This window comes from Pipistrellus kuhlii, unplaced genomic scaffold (assembly GCF_014108245.1).
Source record: "Pipistrellus kuhlii isolate mPipKuh1 unplaced genomic scaffold, mPipKuh1.p scaffold_m20_p_18, whole genome shotgun sequence".
NCBI lineage: Eukaryota > Metazoa > Chordata > Mammalia > Chiroptera > Vespertilionidae > Pipistrellus > Pipistrellus kuhlii.
The window spans coordinates 3,415,055-3,436,600 of NW_023425493.1; the positions used below are offsets into that span (position 1 = coordinate 3,415,055).

Below are 21,546 nucleotides of genomic sequence, written 5' to 3' on the forward strand. Positions count from 1 at the left end.
ATTCTGGTCAAGGGCATGTACCTTGGTTGTGGGTTGAGGAAGGGAGAGGAATAGAGAGAAACATCAATAGGGGGTATGCAAGAGGCATCTGATCAATGTTTCTCTCTTATAGATGTTTCTAACTCTCTATCCCTCTCCTTCTCTGTAAAAAGAAAAAAAAATCAATAAAAAGAAATAATAATATTAAAAAATAAAATGTTTAAAAAAAACCTCACACACACACACAAAAAAAAAACAACCAAACTATCATCAACAATGAAATAAAGACAACAACAAAAGATTAAGAAAAAAAAGTATGGATACTAAAAGATAAGAAGCCAAAGGAATTAAAGAAGAAAAAAAAAAAAAAAAGGAAAAGAGAAAATTTGAAAGAAGAAAGTGGGAAAACAAAATAATAATACAAATTAAAATAAAGGTAGTGAGTGGGATAATAATAATAACAATACTATAAAAACAGTAATAATAATGAATAAAATAAAAAGCTAACATGCAAATAGACAGAATGGCAGAACAACTGAACAACCAGTTGCTATGACATGTGCTGACCACCAGGGGCTGCGCGGAACATGGCAGGTGTTGGCCATGGTGGGATGGTGGAGCAGGTGAGTAGGGCACCAGACCAAGGTAAGGCACCTGTTGCTGTCATCAGGGCAAGCCTCTGGTGGTTGCTGAAAATTCTTTGCTCCTGCACACTGTGGTCCCTCCTGGCCCTTACACCGGCTGCCAGCACTAGGGCCACTGCTTAAACCCGCTGCTCTGCAACATCAGTGGGTACGAGTAGCAACTGCTGGCCCCGATCACCTCCCGCTACTCCTGAGGGGCAATCGGGACAGCAGCCACCACTCGCACCCACTGACAGCATTGTCCCAATCGCTCTGTGTGGTCAATGTGTGGCAATGGCGGCTGTGGGAGTGGGGCTGCTGGCAGACAGGGGGTTGGGGGTCGTGGTGGGAGGGGCCAGGCAAAAGCACCGAGGGTGGGCCGAGGCCTGCTCCTGTGCCCACCACAACCTTGGGGCCCCACAGTTCCCTTTAAGGTGCACAAATTCATGCACCTATTTATTACTGTGTCCCTAGTATTAAATAAAAGAACAACAGAAAAAGAGAAGAGAAAGAGAAAAAACAGATAAGGAAAGAAGAGAGATAAATAATAAATAAAACAGAAATAGTAAAGAAAGAAAATAAATGAAAAAATAAAATATAAGTGAACAAATAAAGAAAAGATTAAGAGAGTGGAGTTCTCCACACATTTGTGAGCCTGCTGCTATTCCTAGTTTTCAATCCTTTCAATTTGTTATTTGTGGAGCTTGTTGGATTTTGTCCAAATCTCGCCATGTGGTGTGCTGGTCCCTGGCCTTCCGGGAGGTTCTCGCATGCAAGTCATTATCAGCTACTGCCCCCGGCTGGCCCTCAGCATCCTGACCGAGGCTTGGCAGGGCACCTTTCATCTTCCCGCCTCTACAGGGACAGAGAATAGAAACCGGCCACTGGAGCACTCTTGTTTCTTCTTCTATTTTTGTAATTTCCGGTCCTGACTTCCTCAAACATCTGAGGAACCCACCTCTTCACTCTGAGGTAAATGCTTTTTTTGGCGAGAGAGCATCTCGAATCACAGTCCCCGACCTCGCCCTCATGCTGCTGACGCTCTTGCTGTTGCTCTGTGGTGAGTAGGACAACGCAGATCGGAGTATGGGATTCCATCACTCCGGGGCTCTGTCTTCTGAAGAGCTGTGGGACTCGCAGGATAAGATTCTGCCTGGCCGTGCTCGGGGATGCTTAGATCTCTACTTCCAACGGAGGGTGGAGTCGGGCAGAAAGTGGTAGATACAGGAAAGCCAGATTTTTAAAAAGAAAATGATCATTTTAGCTTTTATCTCATAGGATGTGTTCACCATCTGTCCTTCCGCTTTTATTTATTTCTATATATTCTTTATTGATTTCAGAAAGGAAGGGAGAGAGAGAATTAGAAACATTAGTGATGACTGAGAGTCATCGATCGGCTGCCTCTTGCATGCCCCACACTGGGGACGGAGCCTACAACCTGGGCGTGTGCCCTGATTGGGAATTAAACCCTGACCTCCTGGTTCATAGGTTGATGCTCAGCCAGTGAGCCACACCAGCCGGGCTGTCTTTCTACTTTTAATTGATGATTTTATCTTTGGTATTTTCAATAGTCACCAAGATAGTTCATACAACAAATGGGTCTCTCCGTTCTTTGCCCTTCTTTCTATAAACATTGTTTATCTTTGTCTTTTTATGACCTTCCATTCCTGCCATCAATCCCTAGAACAGTACTAACGACCTCCCTATTTCCAAAATCATTGTTTTCAGCACCAACCCCCCTCCCCCACACAACTAATAGACTGTGTCTCAGCTCACAGTCTGAATGGCCATTGTATACCTGAATATTGTTCAAAGGAATATTGTACCAAGTCCAGAAATCCCCCGAGCACGCTCTGTCTCCAGCTCCCCAGGACGACGTTTCCATCGTGAATCACTGCGCTCTGCACCGTCTCTTCTCACAGCAGTCAGCTTAGGCTCTGCAGTCCATCACAATGCTCCTTTGCATATGCCTTCCTCTCTCTTCCCCCACAGCAGTCTCCTGGTTAACACAGCTTTCTGCACGCTTCACACCCGTGCCCGAGCAGCTGAGTGTGACTTCATGCCAAAGGCACAATCCTGCCAACTGACCTCCCTGTACACGCGGGGCCACCCGTGATCAGCCGCGCCGGGCAATCCTCCTGCACCTTCCCAATCAGTGCTCTTCCATTCCTGCTGACCATTGTGTGGTACCTACTCTTTTCTTCTCAACTTTATCCCTTCTTAGTCCCAGTTTATAATTTTGATTAATATTTCGTTAGGAAAATAAAAGCCACCAGAAGAACGTGACCTCATCGTATTGCTGTGTCGATATCAATTCACCCACCTCTATAGTTGCGTACTCGTCTTTTCTTCCCCTGTCGTGACTGTATTGTTCTTCATCCTATCAGAGACAGGACTCCCCTCTTGTGCCTTGGGTGCCAGATCCCCTCAAAACGTTTCTTCATCTGGGTTATTCCCATCATATATCTCATCTGAAAAGAATAGAAATGTGACTTCTCAATGTCTCCACCATGCCTTGGCCCCCCTTGATACATTTTTCCGTAAGTTGCTATCTTGACTTCATATCATCCCATCCTGGTTTAAAACTTTATTTTTAATTTACATTAGAGTAAGCTTTACTTTTTTCAATACACTATGATGTTTGACAGAGACTTAGTGTCATGTGACCTCCAGCGCAATCGTAGTACAGGACATTTCCACAACTTCAATAAACTTCACCACTTCAAAACTTCCGTCAGCCCCCTCTTTAGAGTCAAACACTCCCTCCTTTTTAATTCCTGGAAACTTCTGTATTATTCCAACTCCTTAAAATTCCTTCTTCTGCTTTCTTAAACTCACTTAAATAAGTCTTTAATTCCCACCCCACCTTTAAAACCACTCTTGCTAATATCAACCACCCGTAGGGTGCCCATTCAGGATTCAGTTTGCATTTCTCATCTTATTCACTCTCTCAGGAGTATCTGATAGTTGATCACTCAGTCTTCTGTTATACATTTTTGCTTATATTCTGGAACACTCTATTCTATCATTCCTTTTAACTCATAACCTGCTTCTTTACTGATCTCAAAATGTTTCACCTTCTTAAGGCTGGTACCCAGACTTCTCTTTTCCATTCCTACTCACTTCTGCCAGTTATACAGTTTGGTCACTTTATATCTCATTTCAAGCTTAAAATACTTAAAATCAGCCTTATTTCTCCAAATTTGCTCTTTCCTTTGAACAATATTCAGGTATACAATGGCCATTCAGCTGTCTGGTGGTATCTTAAACTCAGCATAACCAAACAGATTCTCTGCTCTTCCAAGTGATCACCACTGAAAAAGTAACCTGTTTCTCCCCATGATTTCTCCATTTTCATAAACGTCCCCACCACTTTTCCAGTCGCCGTTGCCAAGAATCTAGGAGTTGTACTTAACTCCTCTCTTTCTCTTATACTTTATATCTGATCCACGAGTCACTTGTATTTTCAAAATGTACACTGAAATCTGGCCACCTCACAGCACCAGAACTCCTTAACCTGGGCCGTGATTATCGTCACTCTTTCAGATTCAACTCCCACTAGTGTTCTCCCTGCCTCCTCTGTACGTCTGTACTTTATTCTTCTCACAGTGTAAGGGTGATTTTACAAATGCAAATTAAGTCAGAACTGTCTTAATTTGGAGGATCGAGGCCTACTCTTGCATGAATTTCATGCCTCGAGCCTCTAGTCTAAAATAAAAATCCCAAACTATTACCAAGTCCAGAAATCCCCCGACTGGCTCCTGCTTACTGCTCTCACACCAATATCAACCACTGTCAGTCCCCCTGGTCAATTCCAGATGCTCTGGCCTTCTAACCCCTCTGTGGGGGGGAGGGGGGGGAGAGATTATGCCTTCTTAATGTCTTTCCGGGCTCTGTGTCTCCTCCAGAAAGGATCATTTCCAAATGCTCAGTAGGCCTTCACTCTAATTTCATTTAGGTTTCTCCCCGATTGACATCTATCTAGAGAGTCAAGACCATCAGGAGATCATTAGTAACTTATTTCTCTGATTTATTTTCCTTATTGGCTCTCTTCCTCTGAAATGTAAAATGTTGACAACAAAGACTACTGTTCATCTTTATTCCTGTGACCTAAGTGCCATCTACAATGCTTGTAGTATTTGTTGTATAGCTGAATAAAGAAAATGTGATTTCTATGTAAGCCTTTATCCAACTTTTTCTTCTATCCACCACCTGTATGTTGACCCTAGGAACTAATTTCTTAAATAATAAACATTTAACCTAAAGGAAGAAGCCATCTCAGCCACCATGGGCTTAAAGAGATGACAATAATAATGAGAGAGTATTTATTGAATGTTAAACAAGTTCTAGGTACCATTCTAAGCATTTTACGGCTATCAACTTATTTAATTCTCACAAAACTCTATGAGGCAAGTCTGTTATTGTCCCCATTTCTTCAGCAAAGGAGCGCAGAGAGAGATGGGACCTTTCCTCAGGGCGACACAGCGAGTGAGAGGAAGAGCCTCTTACCATGGCCACGGGGCTGGAGAGCCGAGCTCCCCAGGGGGCGCAGTGTCAGTGGTGATCGGGCCTGAGCAGGCGCCTCCCACTCTCCTGTCCTGTCTACCGTTACAGGAGGCAGCATGAGAGCTGGGTCCTCCCAGCCTTTGAGAGGGGGACCTGGAAGTGGGGGGCTTGAAGAAGGGAGCTGCGAAGTAGTTCTAAAGCAAAGGCGCCATCTTGTAATCATAAGTGAGAGAAGTCCTTGGAAATGGCTTTTAAGATCATAAATGAACTCTGTGCTGCTTATGGGCAGGTGTCTTACAGGTGATGTGGAATGTGAGAAAAGGAATGGAGAGAAAGAAGAAAGGAAGGGAGGGAGGCAGGGTAAAAACCAGCAGGAAGGGAGGGAGGAGGGAAGAAAGGGAAGAGGAAGAGTAAAGGAAGAGGCAGGGAGAGATGTGGCGGTGGTGGTGGGGAGGAGAGTCTGTTGTTGGGAAGCTCTTTGGGAGATTAAGCGTGGCGTGGGTTTTGCATTTGGTTTTGCATTTGGTGTTCTGCACTGACCTCTGACCTCTGCCAAATTCCCTCCCAGCTCAGCGCTGTGAACCGGCAGGTGAGTTGCACTTCCCTTTCTTCCTCTCCATGGTCTGTGGGCACCTTGACACGTGGGCCCACCCCGGAGGCCAGTGGGTGGCTGTCTGACATCTGGTGACGGCCTCCGAGGTGTATAAATAACCGGGGCCCATCGGGCCCAGGCTGCTGTGCTCACCTCTGTTTCTGTGACACCTGATATTTGCATGTTCAGCTTGGGGAGCAGGTGCTGGTCTGACCTCAAAACCACAGTCTTTTTTTTTTTCCCCTGGGAAGTCCCAGCTTAGGGAGGGATATGCTGCTTGCACACAGAAGCCATGGGTGCCCAAGACTGATTTTATTTCTATTTATGTATTTTTATAACAATTGTCTTCAGAATTCTTTATTGTGGAAAGTATCACATAAGTCTCCTTCTACTCCCATTGACTCCCTCCAGCCCGCCCCAGCCCCAGGCCCTCACCTCCGTACTGTCTGGGCCCATAGGTTTTGCATGTATGCATAGAAGGTCTTTCATTGGTTACCTCCCACCCAGACACCCTCTCTCAAAGACTAATTTTATTTTATTTTATTTTATATATATTTTATTGATTTTTTACAGAGAGGAAGAGAGAGGGATAGAGAGTTAGAAACATCGATGAGAGAGAAACATCCACCAGCTGCCTCCTGCACACTTCCCACCGAGGATGTGCCTGCAACCAAGGTACATGCCCTTGACCGGAATCGAACCTGGGACCCTTCAGTCCGTAGGCCCATGCTCTATCCACTGAGCCAAACCGGCTTCGGCTAAAGACTGATTTTAAAAGAATCTCTGCCCTCGCAGCCTCAGGGGCTCCGAGGCAGCAGTGTACTTCTCAGCTGATGTTACACCAGGAGGGACAGGAGTCGCATTCCCTGGAGAGCACCTCACAGCCCGCCCACCCAGGGCCACCTACAGCGTAAAACAGGGCTGCGACTCCTTCCCAGCATTAGCTCTGAGGCTGCCTCAGCGGCCACCCAGCGTGGTTCCTCTCTCGGACTCTGATTTCTGCAAACGTGCTTCGTTGTTCTGATCCTCACTGAAAGTCTGACCTTTACCAGATGGAGAGAGGAGGCCAGCTCCCCCAGAAGAAGTATTTCACTGAAGTGTGTTTAAACCTAACATGTGTCGGAACTTTTTTTAAAAATATATTTTATTGATTTTTTTTTTTTTTACAGAGAGGAAGGGAGAGAGAGAGTTAGAAACATAACTGAGAGAGAGTCATCGATCAGCTGCCTCTTGCACACTCCCTACTGGGGATATGCCCCCTGACCAGAATCGAACCTGGGACCCTTCAGTCCGCAGGCTGACGCTCTATCCACTGAGCCAAACCGGTTTCGGCGGGACTTTATTTTATTTTATTTTTTGTATATAAAATACTGAGCACAAAGTTAAATGAGGCTGTGCTGTCCCATCAGGGACACAGGCTGCACATGCAGCGAGGGAACCCCAGATTCGGGCTCCTGTGAGGAGAGATACTCGGAGCCGGCTCCTCCAGCTGGGCCCCTCGGCTGGTGTTTGTCCAAGTCTAACCCACGCCCGGTTGATGCCACGGCGTCTTCTTCTTGGCCCCGTTTTAACTCCTGTGAAGGCACACGAGAGCCTGGTCCTCGCCTAAGCCGTGCCCCGGGTGATGAAAGTTTCTGCCACCAGGAATTTCCCATGAGCCTTTGCGCCTGAGAATTATCTATATATATAAAAGCCTAAGCAACTGGATGACTGGCCAGTAGCATGACGCACACTGACCACCAGGTGGCAGATGCTCAACACAGGGACGGCCCCTGGTGGAAGAGGGCTCCCACAGCCAACCTCCTGTGGTCCCTCCCTCTGGCCGGTGCTGACAGGCCCTGATCGGGCCTGGGCAAGATGGCCCCCGATCGTCCCGATTGCGGGCCAGGCCAAGGGACCCCACCCATGCAAGAATTCATGCCCTGGGCCTCTAGTTTGAAATAAGCTTCACCCTGTAAGATTGAGCTCCAAACCCTTGAAAACTGGGCTTTCTGATACCTACTCCATCCTCAACCCAGACTCATTCAGAAAAGCAGCCTCCGGGTGCCCAGCTACCTGTGTTCTTCCCCTTTCCGCTCAGACCCGACTTCTGTGCTGCTCCTCATGCCTCTAGGGACTGTAGTCATCCAAGGAGAGACAGTGACTCCACTGTGCAGGGCATCCCGCCCCCCAGCCCGGGGCAACTCCGGTCGCACATTCTGGAGCTGATGCTCTCCAAGCCCCAGGGTACAGCATTCCAGGGCGAAGATTACAGATACCAAACCGGAAACACCTCCTCGGGGACCTGGGACCCTCACGTTTTTATCTGATGCAGCAGCTCATGAAACACCAGAATCCCGAGAGCACTGGCCATTCAGACGAGATCGGGCTCGTTCAGGGTGGTATGGCCATAGACTAACACTGGCCATTCAGGGGTTTGTTTATTCAACCCCCAGAGCCTCTGCTATTTGGGAAATTTTAAGCATTTTCCTAAGAAATACCTCTTTCTTTCCTCACCATAAGGAGATGAGGTGAAAGCAGAATACAAATATAACCATCCTCAATTCATCCAGGAAAAAACTCCGAAGGCAAAAGCATACACCCCTGAGGCTCAAGATATGGATTTAATTTTCTCCTTGAAAGCACAGCTTCTAAAGGGGACTCAGAAGAAGAGAAGAGAAGAGAAAAGGAAAGGAAAGGAAAAAAACAAAACAAAACACCCTCAAACATCAGACATAGGTGCCTATGAAAAAAGTAAACAAACAGAAAGTCTCAGAACACAGGCTGTGTAGACGTGTGGACTGAGGACTTTTCTAAGCAAGTACAAGCCTGCTTCTTTCATAATAAACTTTTACAATAAAAAGGGCAGGAGAGAATCAGTAAAGAAGGAATTGGGTTTCCCCAAGTCTTTCCCAGACCCTCCAGGTTCTACACTCTGTCTTTGAAAGAGAAAGTCTGAGATGCCAGGGGGAAAGGAGACACAAGAAAATAACCACTGACGCCTGTGACAAGGATGGGTGAGCTGTATTCACTTTTCCAAAGGCTCCAAGCTCTGTCTTCCCCAATGCCAGCTGTCAGTGTCCCTGCACTGTCCCCAGAAAAGGTGCTCTCAGTTCACGGAGAGACACCTCAGTGAGTAAGAACCGAGTCAGAGGTCAGGGCTGCCTGTGGCAGGAGGCGATGCCACGCCGAGGCAGGTGTGCTGGGCGGGCACCTGGCAGAGGGAAGCCCAGGACCCCACTTGCGGGTGGTGATGCGATCTGTTTGTCCCGTTGGCTGGTTCTCCCCCTTTTTCTTATTTTTATTGATGTCAGAGAGGAAAGGAGAGGGAGAGATAGAAACATCAATGAGGAGACAGAATCAGCGATCGGCTGCCTTCTGCCCACCCTACTGGGGATCAAGCCTGCAGCCCAGGCAGGTGCCCTTGACCAGAATAAGATCTGGGACCCTACAGTCCACAGGCCTCCGCTCTATCCACTGAGCCACGCTGCCTAGGGCAGGCTCTCGGTCTTGTTTCAAATGCTAAGAATACAACATGACTCTGAGTGCCACTGCCCTGGAATATGTGTTTCGTCCTTCTCTCTAGAGCTGTTTTTGACAGTCAGCCCTTCTCAGCCCGTAGAGGGGAACTCAATGAACCTGACCTGCAGGACCCGGCCCCCTCTGCAGATAGGCATCCGGCTCCAGTTCTGCTTCTTCAAAGATGTGTCCGTCCTGGGGCCGAGCTGGACCGACTCCCCGGAGCTCCGGGTCCCTGCCCTGACGAGGGCTCATTCAGGCTCCTACTGGTGTGCAGCTCGGACTACTGAGGCAGCACCGAAGACCCTCCGGAGCAGGAGAGTCCAGATCCTTGTGCGGAGTGAGTGCTGGGGCCCCCGAAGGGCGTGAGCCTGCCTGGCCGTGCTGGCTGGTCCGTTCGTTCTGCTCCTGCGGACATAGGAGCGGTGCCCGGGCTGCCCTCTGTCAGAGTCCTCAGGCTCCTCCCTTCTCATCGATATTCCCATCCCTCCACGCAAACTTTATGTGCGTCTCCAGCTGCGGGAGAGAGTGGAGAAAATCTGCATAGCACGCGGTCCCTGATTACCGTAGTGGCTGCTCCGTCGGCGCTCGGAACCACGGTGGTGGCACACAGGGCGTGTGGCACAGGAGTGGCGGGAATGAAAGCACACGGAGAGAAAGATGCCTGCGGTGGCGGGAGAGGCTTGTGGGACAGGCTGCTACGGATCGGCTTAGGGCAGAGAGTGTGGCCTGGATTTTAAGGATAGAAAAGAAGGCGTTTTCTGATTCAAAATCACAGCTGTTGTAGCAAGTCAGGGCTGATGCTCCTGACTCCCTCTCCTTCTCGGACAAACATGTGCCCATTGTGCCCTGAGCAGTGTTCTCCAGGTGCCCGGCCTCCCAGACCTGCTCACAGCCAGCATTGGTGATGGAGACACACACACACACACATACACACACACACACACACACCACACATACACACACACATACACACATATCTACACCCCCCCACACACACAAACACACCACACCACACATACACCCCACCCTCCCATCCTCCCCCACACCCCTCCCACACACACACACCACACATACACACACACACACACATATCTACACACCCCCACCCTCCCCCCCCACACACACAAACACACCACACCACACATACACCCCACCCTCCCATGCCCCCCTCACACCCACACCCCCTACACACATACACACCACACATACACACATACACACATACCTACACACCCCACCCCCACCCTCTCCACACATACCACACACACACACACACACACACACACACATCCCACCCTCCCATCTCACCCCCCCCCACATACACATCACACATACACACACACCTACACACACACCATACACACACCACACCACACATACACACCACACATACACACATACCTACACACCCCACCCCCACCCTCTCCACACATACCACACACACACACACACACACACACCACCCTCCCACCCCCCCCCCCCACATACACATCACACACACACACACACACCTACACACACACCATACACACACCACACCACACATACACACCACACATACACACATACCTACACATCCCAACCCTCCCCACATACACCACACACACACACACACACACATACACCCCACCCTCCCATCCCCCCACACACCCCCACACCCCCCTACACACATACACACCACACATACACACATACCTACACCCCCACCCCCACCCTCTCCACACATACTACACACACACACACACAACCCTCCCATCCCCTCACACCCTCCACACATACATATCACACATACACACATACACCCCCCTACAGACACACACCATACACACACCACACCACACATATACACCACACATACACACATACCTACACACCCCCAACCCTCCTCACATACACCACACACACACACACACATACACACCACCCTCCCATCCCCCCACCCCCCACACACATAAACATCACACATACACACACACCTACACACACACCATACACACACCACACCATACATACACACATACCTACACACACCCCACCCTCTCCTCACACAGACACACATAAACACACCACACCACACAAACACACCACACATACACACATACCTACACACCCCCCACTCTCCCCCCCCCCACCCCTCCCACACACACCACACACACATATACACACACCACATACACACCACGCACACACACATGCCTACACACACACACACACCCCACACACACCACACCACACACACACACCACACCTACACACACACCATACACACATCACACCACACATACATACATACCTACACACACCCCACCCTCCCCACACACAGACACACATAAACACACCACACACACCACACCTCTCACCCCCACACACATACCACACACACATACACACAAACACACCACACCACACACACACCACACATACACACATACCTACAACCCCCACTCCCCCCCCCCCACCCCCCCTCCCACACACACCACACACACATACACACATACCACATACACACCACACATACACACATACCTACACACACACACCCCATCCCCCCCCCCCCAACACACACACACAAACACACCCCAACCTAGAGGCGGTCTGACCTGCCGCGGGCAGCGCTGCCCAGCACTCTGTGCCGGAGGAGGTGTGATGGCGGGGCAGCAGGTGGCGCGAGGGCCATGTCCGAGGGAGGGAGGCGAGGCTGCCTCCTCCGGGGTCACATTATGGAGCCTTTCTTAGCCTCCCGCCTCCCAAACAACGCCAAGTTCAAAGCAGCAGAACCCCCTGCCTCTCCCCCGGCCCCCCGCCCCAATTAACCTACACAGTGGGTGGCCCCAATTAACCTACACAGTGGGTGACTCTCTCCAGGGCCGCCCCGGACGGTCACCCCCTCCGGCCCTGACGCCCTCCTCAGTGCTCCCCTGCCACCTGTGCTCCGCAGGAGTCCCCGTCCACACCGTGAGCCTGGAGACGCGGCCTCCGGGGGGCCGAGTGATGGAGGGAGAGACGCTGGTGCTGGTCTGCGTGGCCGCTGGGGGCACAGGGGACATCACCTTCCGCTGGTACAGAGGGCCCCTGGGCTCCAAACTGGGAGAGAGGACCCAGCCCTCCCTGGCCGCCGAGTTTGAGGTCCCAGCGGTGAGAGAAGGCGAGGAGACCTACTACTGTGCGGCAGACAATGGCCACGGCCCCAGCCTCAGCGGGCTGGTGAGCATCGCCGTCGGAAGTAAGTGCCTCCCTGCCCGCCAGCCCTGCCCGCCAGCCGCCGGGAGCTGGCACAGGGGGCTCCGAGTGTCTCTGGGGGCGACCCGGGGAAGCCGGAGCCCCTGAGGGCGGAGACGGTGGGTCTGTCCCCCATTAGACACCCTCTTAGACACCCACCGTCTCCCTCAGTTCCAGTGTCGCAGCCTGTCCTCACCGTCCAGGCCCCGGGGGCCGAGAAGGCGGCGGGGGAGGCGGTGGAGCTGCACTGCGAGGCCGCCAGGGGCTCTCCCCCGATCCTGTACCTGTTCTACCACGAGGACGTCCGCCTGGGGAGCCGCTCGGCCCCCTTCGGAGGGGGAGCATCCTTCAACCTCTCCCTGACCGCAGACCACTCCGGGAACTACTCCTGCGAGGCCGACAACGGCCGGGGGCCCCGGCGCAGCGAGGTGGTGCCACTCCACGTCACAGGTACCGCTCAGCCCCGGGCGGTCCTGGCCAGCGCCTCTCTCAGCGACAACACTACTAACAACATTGCACTGCCTTCATTGGGGCCATTTTTGCAGCTGATACCCCAGATGGGGTTCAGTGGGTGATGCTGGGCGGGGGGAGGGGGGTGTCTCTGAGGGGGCCTGGAGGGCCTCATGCCTGAGTGCTCCTCTGGTCCTTCCATCATTGTGAAGAGCTGCAAGTCTCCAGATGACTAAGTCTCACTGCCCCCGCCCCCTGCGGAGGGCTGACCTTGGCCTCAAGACGTCTGCTCTTCATATCGAAGTCCTTCTCCTCGGCAGCTCACCCACAGGTCTCTCTCCTCAGTGCCCGCGGAGGACGGAGAGAGTCTTCCTCCAGCCATCCTTGAGGGGCTGCTCGGCAGCCTTGGTCTCACCGCCGTGGCCCTGATAGTTTGCTGTTGGCTCAAGAGAAGAGCAGGTGAGTATTTGTGGAGATTGGTATGTTGTTACGGTGACCTTGGCTTTCACGGAAACAGGCTGCCTTGGTGACACGGATGCGGTAAAGAATGAACGCACCGCGGGAGTCACCTGCCTACAGATCTGCTTACAGCGCGCAGCAGGGAATGGCACCTGGCAGAGTGGTGTGATGTTGTTAGTAACGTTCCTATCCCCTTTGCATTATCAGCTGAAATCCAGCTGATCCCTAAGGAGTCTGTGATTTAATCTGATACGAAATGTAACCATTTAAATAATGAATATGCCTCTGGATTGGAAATGCAGGGAGCAGTTCCAGCTATACTGACCGTCTCCCAGCTAAAGCCAATGCATCCATTCCTTTGCCCCTTAGACTGAAATCACATGCTGCCCCCCCCCCCCCCCAATGCTTGTCCACACAGGCTCACATACTACCCATTGCTGGGTCTCTTCCACTTTTCAGTTTAAATGTCATTTTAAAAAATACATATTTTGAAATTGATTTCAGAGAGGAAGGGATAGGGAGAGGAGAGAGAGATTGAAACATCAGCGATGAGAGAGAATCATTGTTCGGCTGCTGCCAGCACGCCCCACATTGGGGATTGAACCCAGGCATGTGCCCTGATTGGGAATTGAACCGTGACCTCCTAGTTCACAGGTAAACACTCAACCACTGAGGCACACTGGCTGGGCTTACATGTCATTTTCCCCCAAGAGGCTTCACACAGCCTACAATTCTCTTCCAGTGTTCGTCAGCAGAGTACAGAGTTATTTAATTTTTCACTTTATCCCCAATGGCAATTAAATATTTGTTTGTACCTTTAACTTGGTTTCTTGGTCTCCACTGACCAAGTTGGAGATGAGGCAGGAGAAGACACTAGGAGCTTCTCATTTAGGTCACAAGCTTTTTTTTTTTTTTTTTTTTTTTTTTTTTTTTTTTTTTTTGCACTTTTGGGCTCCTCACCCCATCTATGATAGGGCTGGGCCAGTGGTCGGCAAACTCGTGAGTCAACAGAGGCAAATATCAACAGTACAATGATTGAAATTTCTTTGGAAAGCCAAATTTTTTAAACTTAAACTTCTTCTTTCTTTCTTTTTTTCTTTCTTTCTTTTTCTTTTCTTTTCTTTTTTTTTTTTTTAGTTCATGTCTTGTATTAACCCAAATACAATTACTTGTCTTCTGGTTTGTTGAAGCAATAGGTCAGACAGCATTTGCCACAATAATGTCTGTCAAAGTGGCTGGCCATGAAAACTCCAGCACCACATTCATCGGAAGGGCACTCTCAGCGAAGGCAACTGATTTTGCCATTCTCATCCACTTTGTAGTAGTTCAGGACAGCCAGCTTAACCTTCTTTCTCTTATGCTTGTTCTTCTTGGGAGTGGTGTAAGACTTCTTCCTTTTCTTGGCACCACCACGGAGTCTCAGCACAAGACGAAGCGTGGACTCCTTTTGGATGTTGTAGTCAGACAAAGTACGGCCGTCTTCCAGTTGCTTGCCAGCAAAGATCAGTCTTTGCTGATCAGGAAGAGTTCCTTCCTTATCCTGGATCTTGGCCTTTACACTTCCTATCGTATCCGAGGGTTCAGCCTCGAGAGTGATGGTCTTCCCCGTGATGGTCTTCACGAAGATCTGCATCTTGGTGGCGACTCCACCGCAGACGGCGGATCGGAAAGCTAAACTCCAACTTCTTCTAACGCCACTTCTTCAAAACAGACTCGCCCAGGCCGTGGTATTCTGTGGAAGAGCCACACGCAAGGGGCCAAAGAGCCGCAAGTGGCTCGCAAGCAGCAGTTTGCCGACCACAGAGCTGGGCAGTGCCTCCTCTGCGGGATCTTGTCACGATAAAACGAGGTGGTGTGGTTGTAAGATGAGAAGCAAAAAAACATAATAGATATGAAGCCTTCAAAGGCTTGAGCTCAAGTCTAAGCTTTGGTATTGACCGCCATTGGAAAGCTCACTTAATTCTTCTAGACCTGAGTCTCTTTATAGGCAAAATGCAGGACCGGCCTGAATGGCTGCCAGCTTGTCCCTGGGGCACACAGTGGCATCTGTGGCAGGCGTGCTGGCATGGCAAACATGCCCCGTACAAGCCTGTCCTCACCTTCAAGGCTCCTGGAGCCGAGAAGGTGGTGGGGGATGTGGTGGAAAAACGGATGGAGAGAGCCCCCCACTGACATGTGCTCATGTGTTTGACTTTCAGGAAGACGCTCAGCCAGGGATCCACCCAGGTGAGGCCTCTGCTTTCTCTGTCTCCACGGACAGTGTAGAAAAATCTATTTTATAAAAATTAAATGGTCCTCTCTCAAGAGCTTTCTTCATATTAAAATACAGATATATATTTTATTGATTTCAGAGAGGAAGGGAGAGGGAGAGAGAGATAGAAACATCAATGATGAGAGAGAATCATTGGTCGGCTGCCTCCTGTACACCCCACATTGGTTATTGAGCCTGCAACGGGGGGCACGCGCCCTGACTGGGAATTGAACCGTGACCTCCTGGTTCATAGGTCAACACTTAACCACTGAGCCATGGCAGCCGAACCATATTTTTATTATATCCAAAACGTCCACTCCACAGTTCCCTCACTGATAACTTTGAATATTCATTTGTTACTCTTCTTCTTTTATATGTTGACAAATTAATTTAAATCCTTTCATCATTCTTCATAATTTACTGCTTTCACGAAATCTGTAGAATAAGAAAGCTATATTGCTTTAACTCATTCAATGCATTCATTCAATCGATTCACCAATATCTGAAGGTTTACAAGTCATTCCATCCAGTGCTGAAAAGCCTGAAAATATATACACATTTTGAGAGTCGTGAAGTATCATAGATAAATATACACTTCTGTAACATAGGCCAGAGAGTAATGAACACACCGACGTTTTTCATGATAAAGTCCTTTAGAAGTTTAGAAGAGGGAAAGATTTTTAGAATGCTTTCATCTGGGGATATCAATATTTCGTTGATATTTTTTTTAGTGTGTTATTGTTTATGCCAAAAGAGGTGTTTTATTATTTTTTTAATTTTATTGTTTAAAGTATTACACATAATAGTACATATATCTTCTCCCTTCCCCCCATTGACTTTCCCCCATCCTCTCCTACCCCCTGTCACATGCCCTCATTCCACCCCCTAGTGTCTTGTGTCCATTGATGTGCTTATATATATATATATATATATATATGCATACAAATCCTTCGGTTGATATCTCTCCCCCTCTCCCAGCCTTCCCTCTGTAATTTGACAATCTGTTCAATGCTTTACTGCCTCAGGATCTATTTTTTTGTTCATCTGGTTATAATGTTCTTGGGGTGTGTTTTTTTCCAGATCAGAGTAGCATATACATGCCAAGACAATGATCTTCTTTTCTTTCTTTCTTTCTTTTTTTTAAAAAAAATTATATTTTATTGATTTTTAACAGAGAGAAAGGGAGAGAGATAGAGAGAAACATCGACCAGCTGCCTCTTGCACACCCTACCGGGGATGTGCCTGCAACCAAGGTACATGTCCTTGACCGGAATCGAACCTGGAACCTTTCAGTCCACAGACCGACGCTCTACCACTGAGCCAAACCGGCTTCAGCAATGATCTTATTTTCTTTCCTCAAGACACTTGCTCTACCTAGCAACATGCTTTCCATCTGGAGTGAATCAATTTTCTTCATTTTGTGCTTACCGAGCACCCGTAATGTGAATGGCACTTCCTGGTGTGAGCAATGCCACAGTGAGCCAGTCAAATTAGGACCTGACACCTGTGGGATGTATGCCCAGAGACACTCTGCTGGGTTTTCCTCAGCCCCGGTGTTGGGCTGTGGCTTCTGCCACACAGCTGTGTGGATGGATGATTCCCCAGAAATCACTGTGCTCCTTAGAACTCTTCCTAACAGGCCCCTCTCAGTGTCTTCCTCATAATCTCAGATGGCCACGTCTGGAATGCTATCACAGACAATAGTCTCTGTGTTTGCAGGAGCCCTCCCAGCCCCGCGCCCCGAGAATCCTCATATCTGAACTCAGCAGCGCCAGTGCAACAGCAGCCCATCTACGAAAACGGTGAGGTTCCCAACAACCCGGACCAAAGCAGGGAGAGCGAGCTGGGGAAGAGGCCGTGGGGTCATGTCTGCCAATCATACCTGGCCCCGCTGCCAGATGCACCACCCGTCTTCACGGCCGAGAAGGCGGTGTGTGTGTGAAGCAGCGTATTTGGCAGGCAGGAGGGACTGGGTGGCAATGCCTCCTTTCTCCCTCTTTCAGTGAATGTTGTCAGCGGAGGTGAGGTTTACTCCCTGGTGTACCATACGCAACAGGAGCGGCAATCGGCAGCAGGTAAGACATGGGGGAGCGCCTTTTTCTCTGACTTTTGTCTTTCCTGGGACCGAGAAAGGGCTGTGCAGAGCTGTGCCCTTGGTGCTGCCTGGGCATTGCTGGGCCTCTCTGAAGGTTCCTTTGGCCTGGAACCTGCCTCAGGAGAACCCAGGCCGAGGCTGCATGACCTGACCGAGGGGTGTGTGTCTCCCTCTGCAGTCGGGTGGGTGCAAGCACTGGAGAGGATGGCTGCTGCTTCTCTCCGCAAGGAGCCCTATGGACTCCACAGCACCCGACACAGCCGCCCAGTGGCTACTGTTGTCCTACATGGTGGGCCCAGAAGTGCTGGCCGCTATGAATGCCGGGAGGGGCCTACTCACCCTCCAGCCCCCAGGCTGTTACTTTTTCTCCGCAGAGTAAGGGAAGTGTGTTTGTGAAAGGCAGAAACATGAGGCAAAAGTGTTACTAGAAATAAATCCACGGGCAATAGACAGGAGGGGAAGAAGCCTTTATTAAAACCAACTTCGTGAAGGACTTTAAGTGTAAGTACAACCTCACAGCATGCACCCTTTTCTTCACAGCACCATCCCTGAGGACACGGGTGCAGGGCACGGTGAGTTGGAATTCCTATGGTTCTTCCTCCAGGCTCTTTCTTCTGGGGTCTGGTTCTCATACTTTTAAAATATATATATATATAATTTTATTGATTTTTTACAGAGAAGAAGAGAGAGGGATACAGAGTTAGAAACATCAATGAGAGAGAATCATTAATCAGCTGCCTTTTGCATACCCCCTACTGGGGATGTGCCCGTAACCAAGGTACATGCCCTTGACTGGAATCGAACCTGGGACCTTTCAGTCTGCAGGTCTATGCTCTATCCACTGAGCCAAAGAGGTTTCAGCTGGTTCTCATACTTTTAAAACGATGGTCACTAAGGAAAAAGGAAAGATTCCATTGTCTTCTCACACAGTGGGGATAAAAACATTCAGTTATAACGACAAAGTGTCACTGTAGAGGGACATTTGGGAGGCTTACTTATACATGTATTTTAGCCATGGACATATGGGTGTTTGGGACTAAACTGTAGTCTACAATTTTTATTTAAAAATCGTTATACTGAAATATTCTCAAGCTGTACATACATAAGTTGGTGCTGTAAGGTTAACTAAACAACACATCTCTCTAGATTAGGGGTGTCGAACTCAATCAGAGAAGGGGCCAAAATCTAAAATCCAGCCTAAATCGCGGGCCGAATGGTTTATTGAACAGTCATAAACTGTCATTGTGATGGAAACGCAGCGGAGTGCAGTGATGACAGCGCGGTGCGGGCCACATTGCAAGGCCTGGCGGGACGGATTTGGCCCGCGGGCCTTGTGTTTGACACATGTGCTCTAGATAAAAGGCTAAAATGCAAAGTGTCCCCCTCTGGAGTTTTACTGGGAGGTTGGGAGTTCAATTGCTCACAATGACATGTGCTCGCCACCAGGGGGCAGCGTGGGATGAAGGGAGGCCCCAGTCGGCAGCCGAAAGGCCCCAATCATCCCTGATCGCCAGCCAAGCCTAAGGACCCTACCCGTGCATGAATTTCGTGCACTGGGCTTCTAGTAGAAATATAAATTAATAAGCTAAATAATGATGTTTATAATTAAAAATAGCTAGTTTCTGTAAAGCAACAAGCAGATTGTCAAATTACAGCGGGGAGGGGAGGAGGATCTGGGGGAGATAATAGATCAACCGAAGGACTTGTATACATGCATATAAGTACAACCAATGGACATAAAACTATGGGGAGGGAGGGGATATGGGGGAGGGAGGGAGGGGGGCAAAAAAATCATTAAAATATGTAAAAAAAATAAATTAATTAATTAAAAAAAATAGCTAGTTTCTAAACTTGGAACAATCCATAACATCACTGATGATACAAAAATGCTTTAATAAAATGCAGAAATGCCTTGATCTTCATGGATGCAGGGACAGCGGGTGCTTTGCAGTTTTGTCACGTGTGGTGTGACAGCCAAAGGTCTCAGGACAGAATTCAAGTCCTTGGTTAACCCCTTAGGTGGCATGCCACATTTAGTTTATGAATACCAAATTCCGACATTTAACAGAAAACACATGCCAGCTGCCTCGCCATGGCCCATAGGAATGAGAGAAAGCCTCGTGTGCTTGGATCCGTTTGCAGGTCATCGGCCATCCCTCTGCAGCCCGCCAGTGGAATGCAGACCCTTTGAAAAGGCCGCCCTAGGGCCACCGTCTTTCAGTAACTTTTTTTTTTTAAAATATATATTTAATTGATTTTTCACTGAGAGGAAGAGAAAATGATAGAGAGTCAGAAACATTGATGAGAGTTAATCATCAATCAGCTGCCTCTTGCACACCCCCTACTGGGGATGTGCCCACAACCAAGGTACATGCCCTTGACCGGAATCGAACCTGGGACCTCTCAGTCTGCAGGCTGATGCTCTATCCCCTGAGCCAAACCGGTTTCGGCTTCCAGTAACTTCTAATCCCTGCGCTGCACGGTGCACCGTGCCTTCATGCTGCTCGGGAAAGAGTCTCGGGGGGAGGCATGCTCTCCCTGTGTCCCCTGCTCCGGCCTTATCCCTGTGCCTGTGCCTCTAGGACCCCTCGGCCATCTACTCCAGAGTGAATACTGCAAGCACTTCAGATGACGACTATGAAGATGCCATGTAAGTTACGGGAGACCCTGCGACCCCCGGCCTCAGGACCAGTGTGCTCTTCAGAGATCCGAGGAGTCAGCTCTCCAGCAGCCTCATCCAGGGGAGTGCCCTCCACGGGACCATTTCTACCTCCCCTGGAAGGCAAGGTTGGCTCAAGCCCCGAAGAGACCGCCCCAGAGGCCCACCATGAATGAAGAAACGGGAAGGACTCTGCTGCCAGAACCGGAGGTTTGCTGCTTCTTTCAGGCCCAGGTCAAATTGTGCTCTAACTTCTTTTTCTAAGAGGAAACAAGCAAGGATAAAAGAATTTAGGACTTTGGGGTGGAGGGAAAGTGAGGCTTGGGGGGCACAAAACCCTCGGTTAGTGATTTCGTGGGACTTCTCCATACAGAGAGCTGTGACCATCATGGTGTTCAGGAGCTTTTTCTGCTCAGATGGCACTGACCACTTACATTAATCTTCCCGTTTCTCCATAAAACATGTGACTCATCACATTTGAAGTCACTGATCAGAATTAAAACAAGGTTACATAAGACATCACTGCACTTATGCTCAATGTTAGCATGCTTTATATGCACAGGTCCATCCGGATTTGTACTAAGAATATTTGTGCTTGTCTCCACATCCGATGTCCTGCCTTTGTTGCCGCCCTAGAAGCTTTGTGAATATAAGTTTTTATTCACAAATGTTGTGAAAACATGTGTTAATAGGTTTGAAGTTTGTATTTTAATTTTAAACCAACCATTTGCTAACGCTTATAAATTTAAACAATTTAAAGCTTAAAATGTAAAAAATTAAAGTGCTCCCTATAATTTAACACCACAAGTAGCCCCATTGTTAAACGTTGAGCATTGTTAAAAATCACAGCTCTGCAGAGATTTTTCTATTTTTGTACAGACATTTATACATCGTTGTAAATATGTACATATTTAGAAATATACCTATTTAATATTAATAAAATACCATGAAATATTTTTTTAAAGTTGAAAATGCCACCTTTTATTCCTTTAGACAAACATAGCAATACACAACTATGATGAATATAAAAAGAAAATTATATGATAAACTTAAAAGCAGCCTGTGATTTTGAATTCTGTCAGTGTTCTTACCCTTTGTGACAGCTTGAATAGGCATTATAATTGGCGAGGTAAGCCAGTCAGAGAAAGCCAAAGCCAGTCACGTGATCGATCTTTATGGAATCTAGTCAACCAATGAACAAAATAGAAACAG

At 48.8% G+C, this 21,546-nt stretch overlaps 1 protein-coding gene and 1 pseudogene across 1 annotated transcript; one reads left to right on the top strand and one right to left on the bottom strand.

The window, feature by feature from the left end:
- The first annotated feature begins 1,243 nt into the window (after positions 1–1,243).
- LOC118721661 (Fc receptor-like protein 1) lies at positions 1,244–20,329 on the top strand. The gene is made up of 10 exons (XM_045583408.1): positions 1,244–1,662; positions 5,677–5,697; positions 9,266–9,538; positions 12,140–12,424; positions 12,592–12,870; positions 13,147–13,349; positions 15,528–15,555; positions 17,584–17,655; positions 18,216–18,247; positions 20,258–20,329. The coding sequence occupies exons 1-10, from the start codon at positions 1,632–1,634 to the stop codon at positions 20,327–20,329; spliced, it is 1,296 nt and encodes a 431-aa protein (XP_045439364.1). The 5' UTR covers positions 1,244–1,631.
- LOC118721550 lies at positions 14,431–14,985 on the bottom strand (annotated as a pseudogene).
- Positions 20,330–21,546: the final 1,217 nt, after the last annotated feature.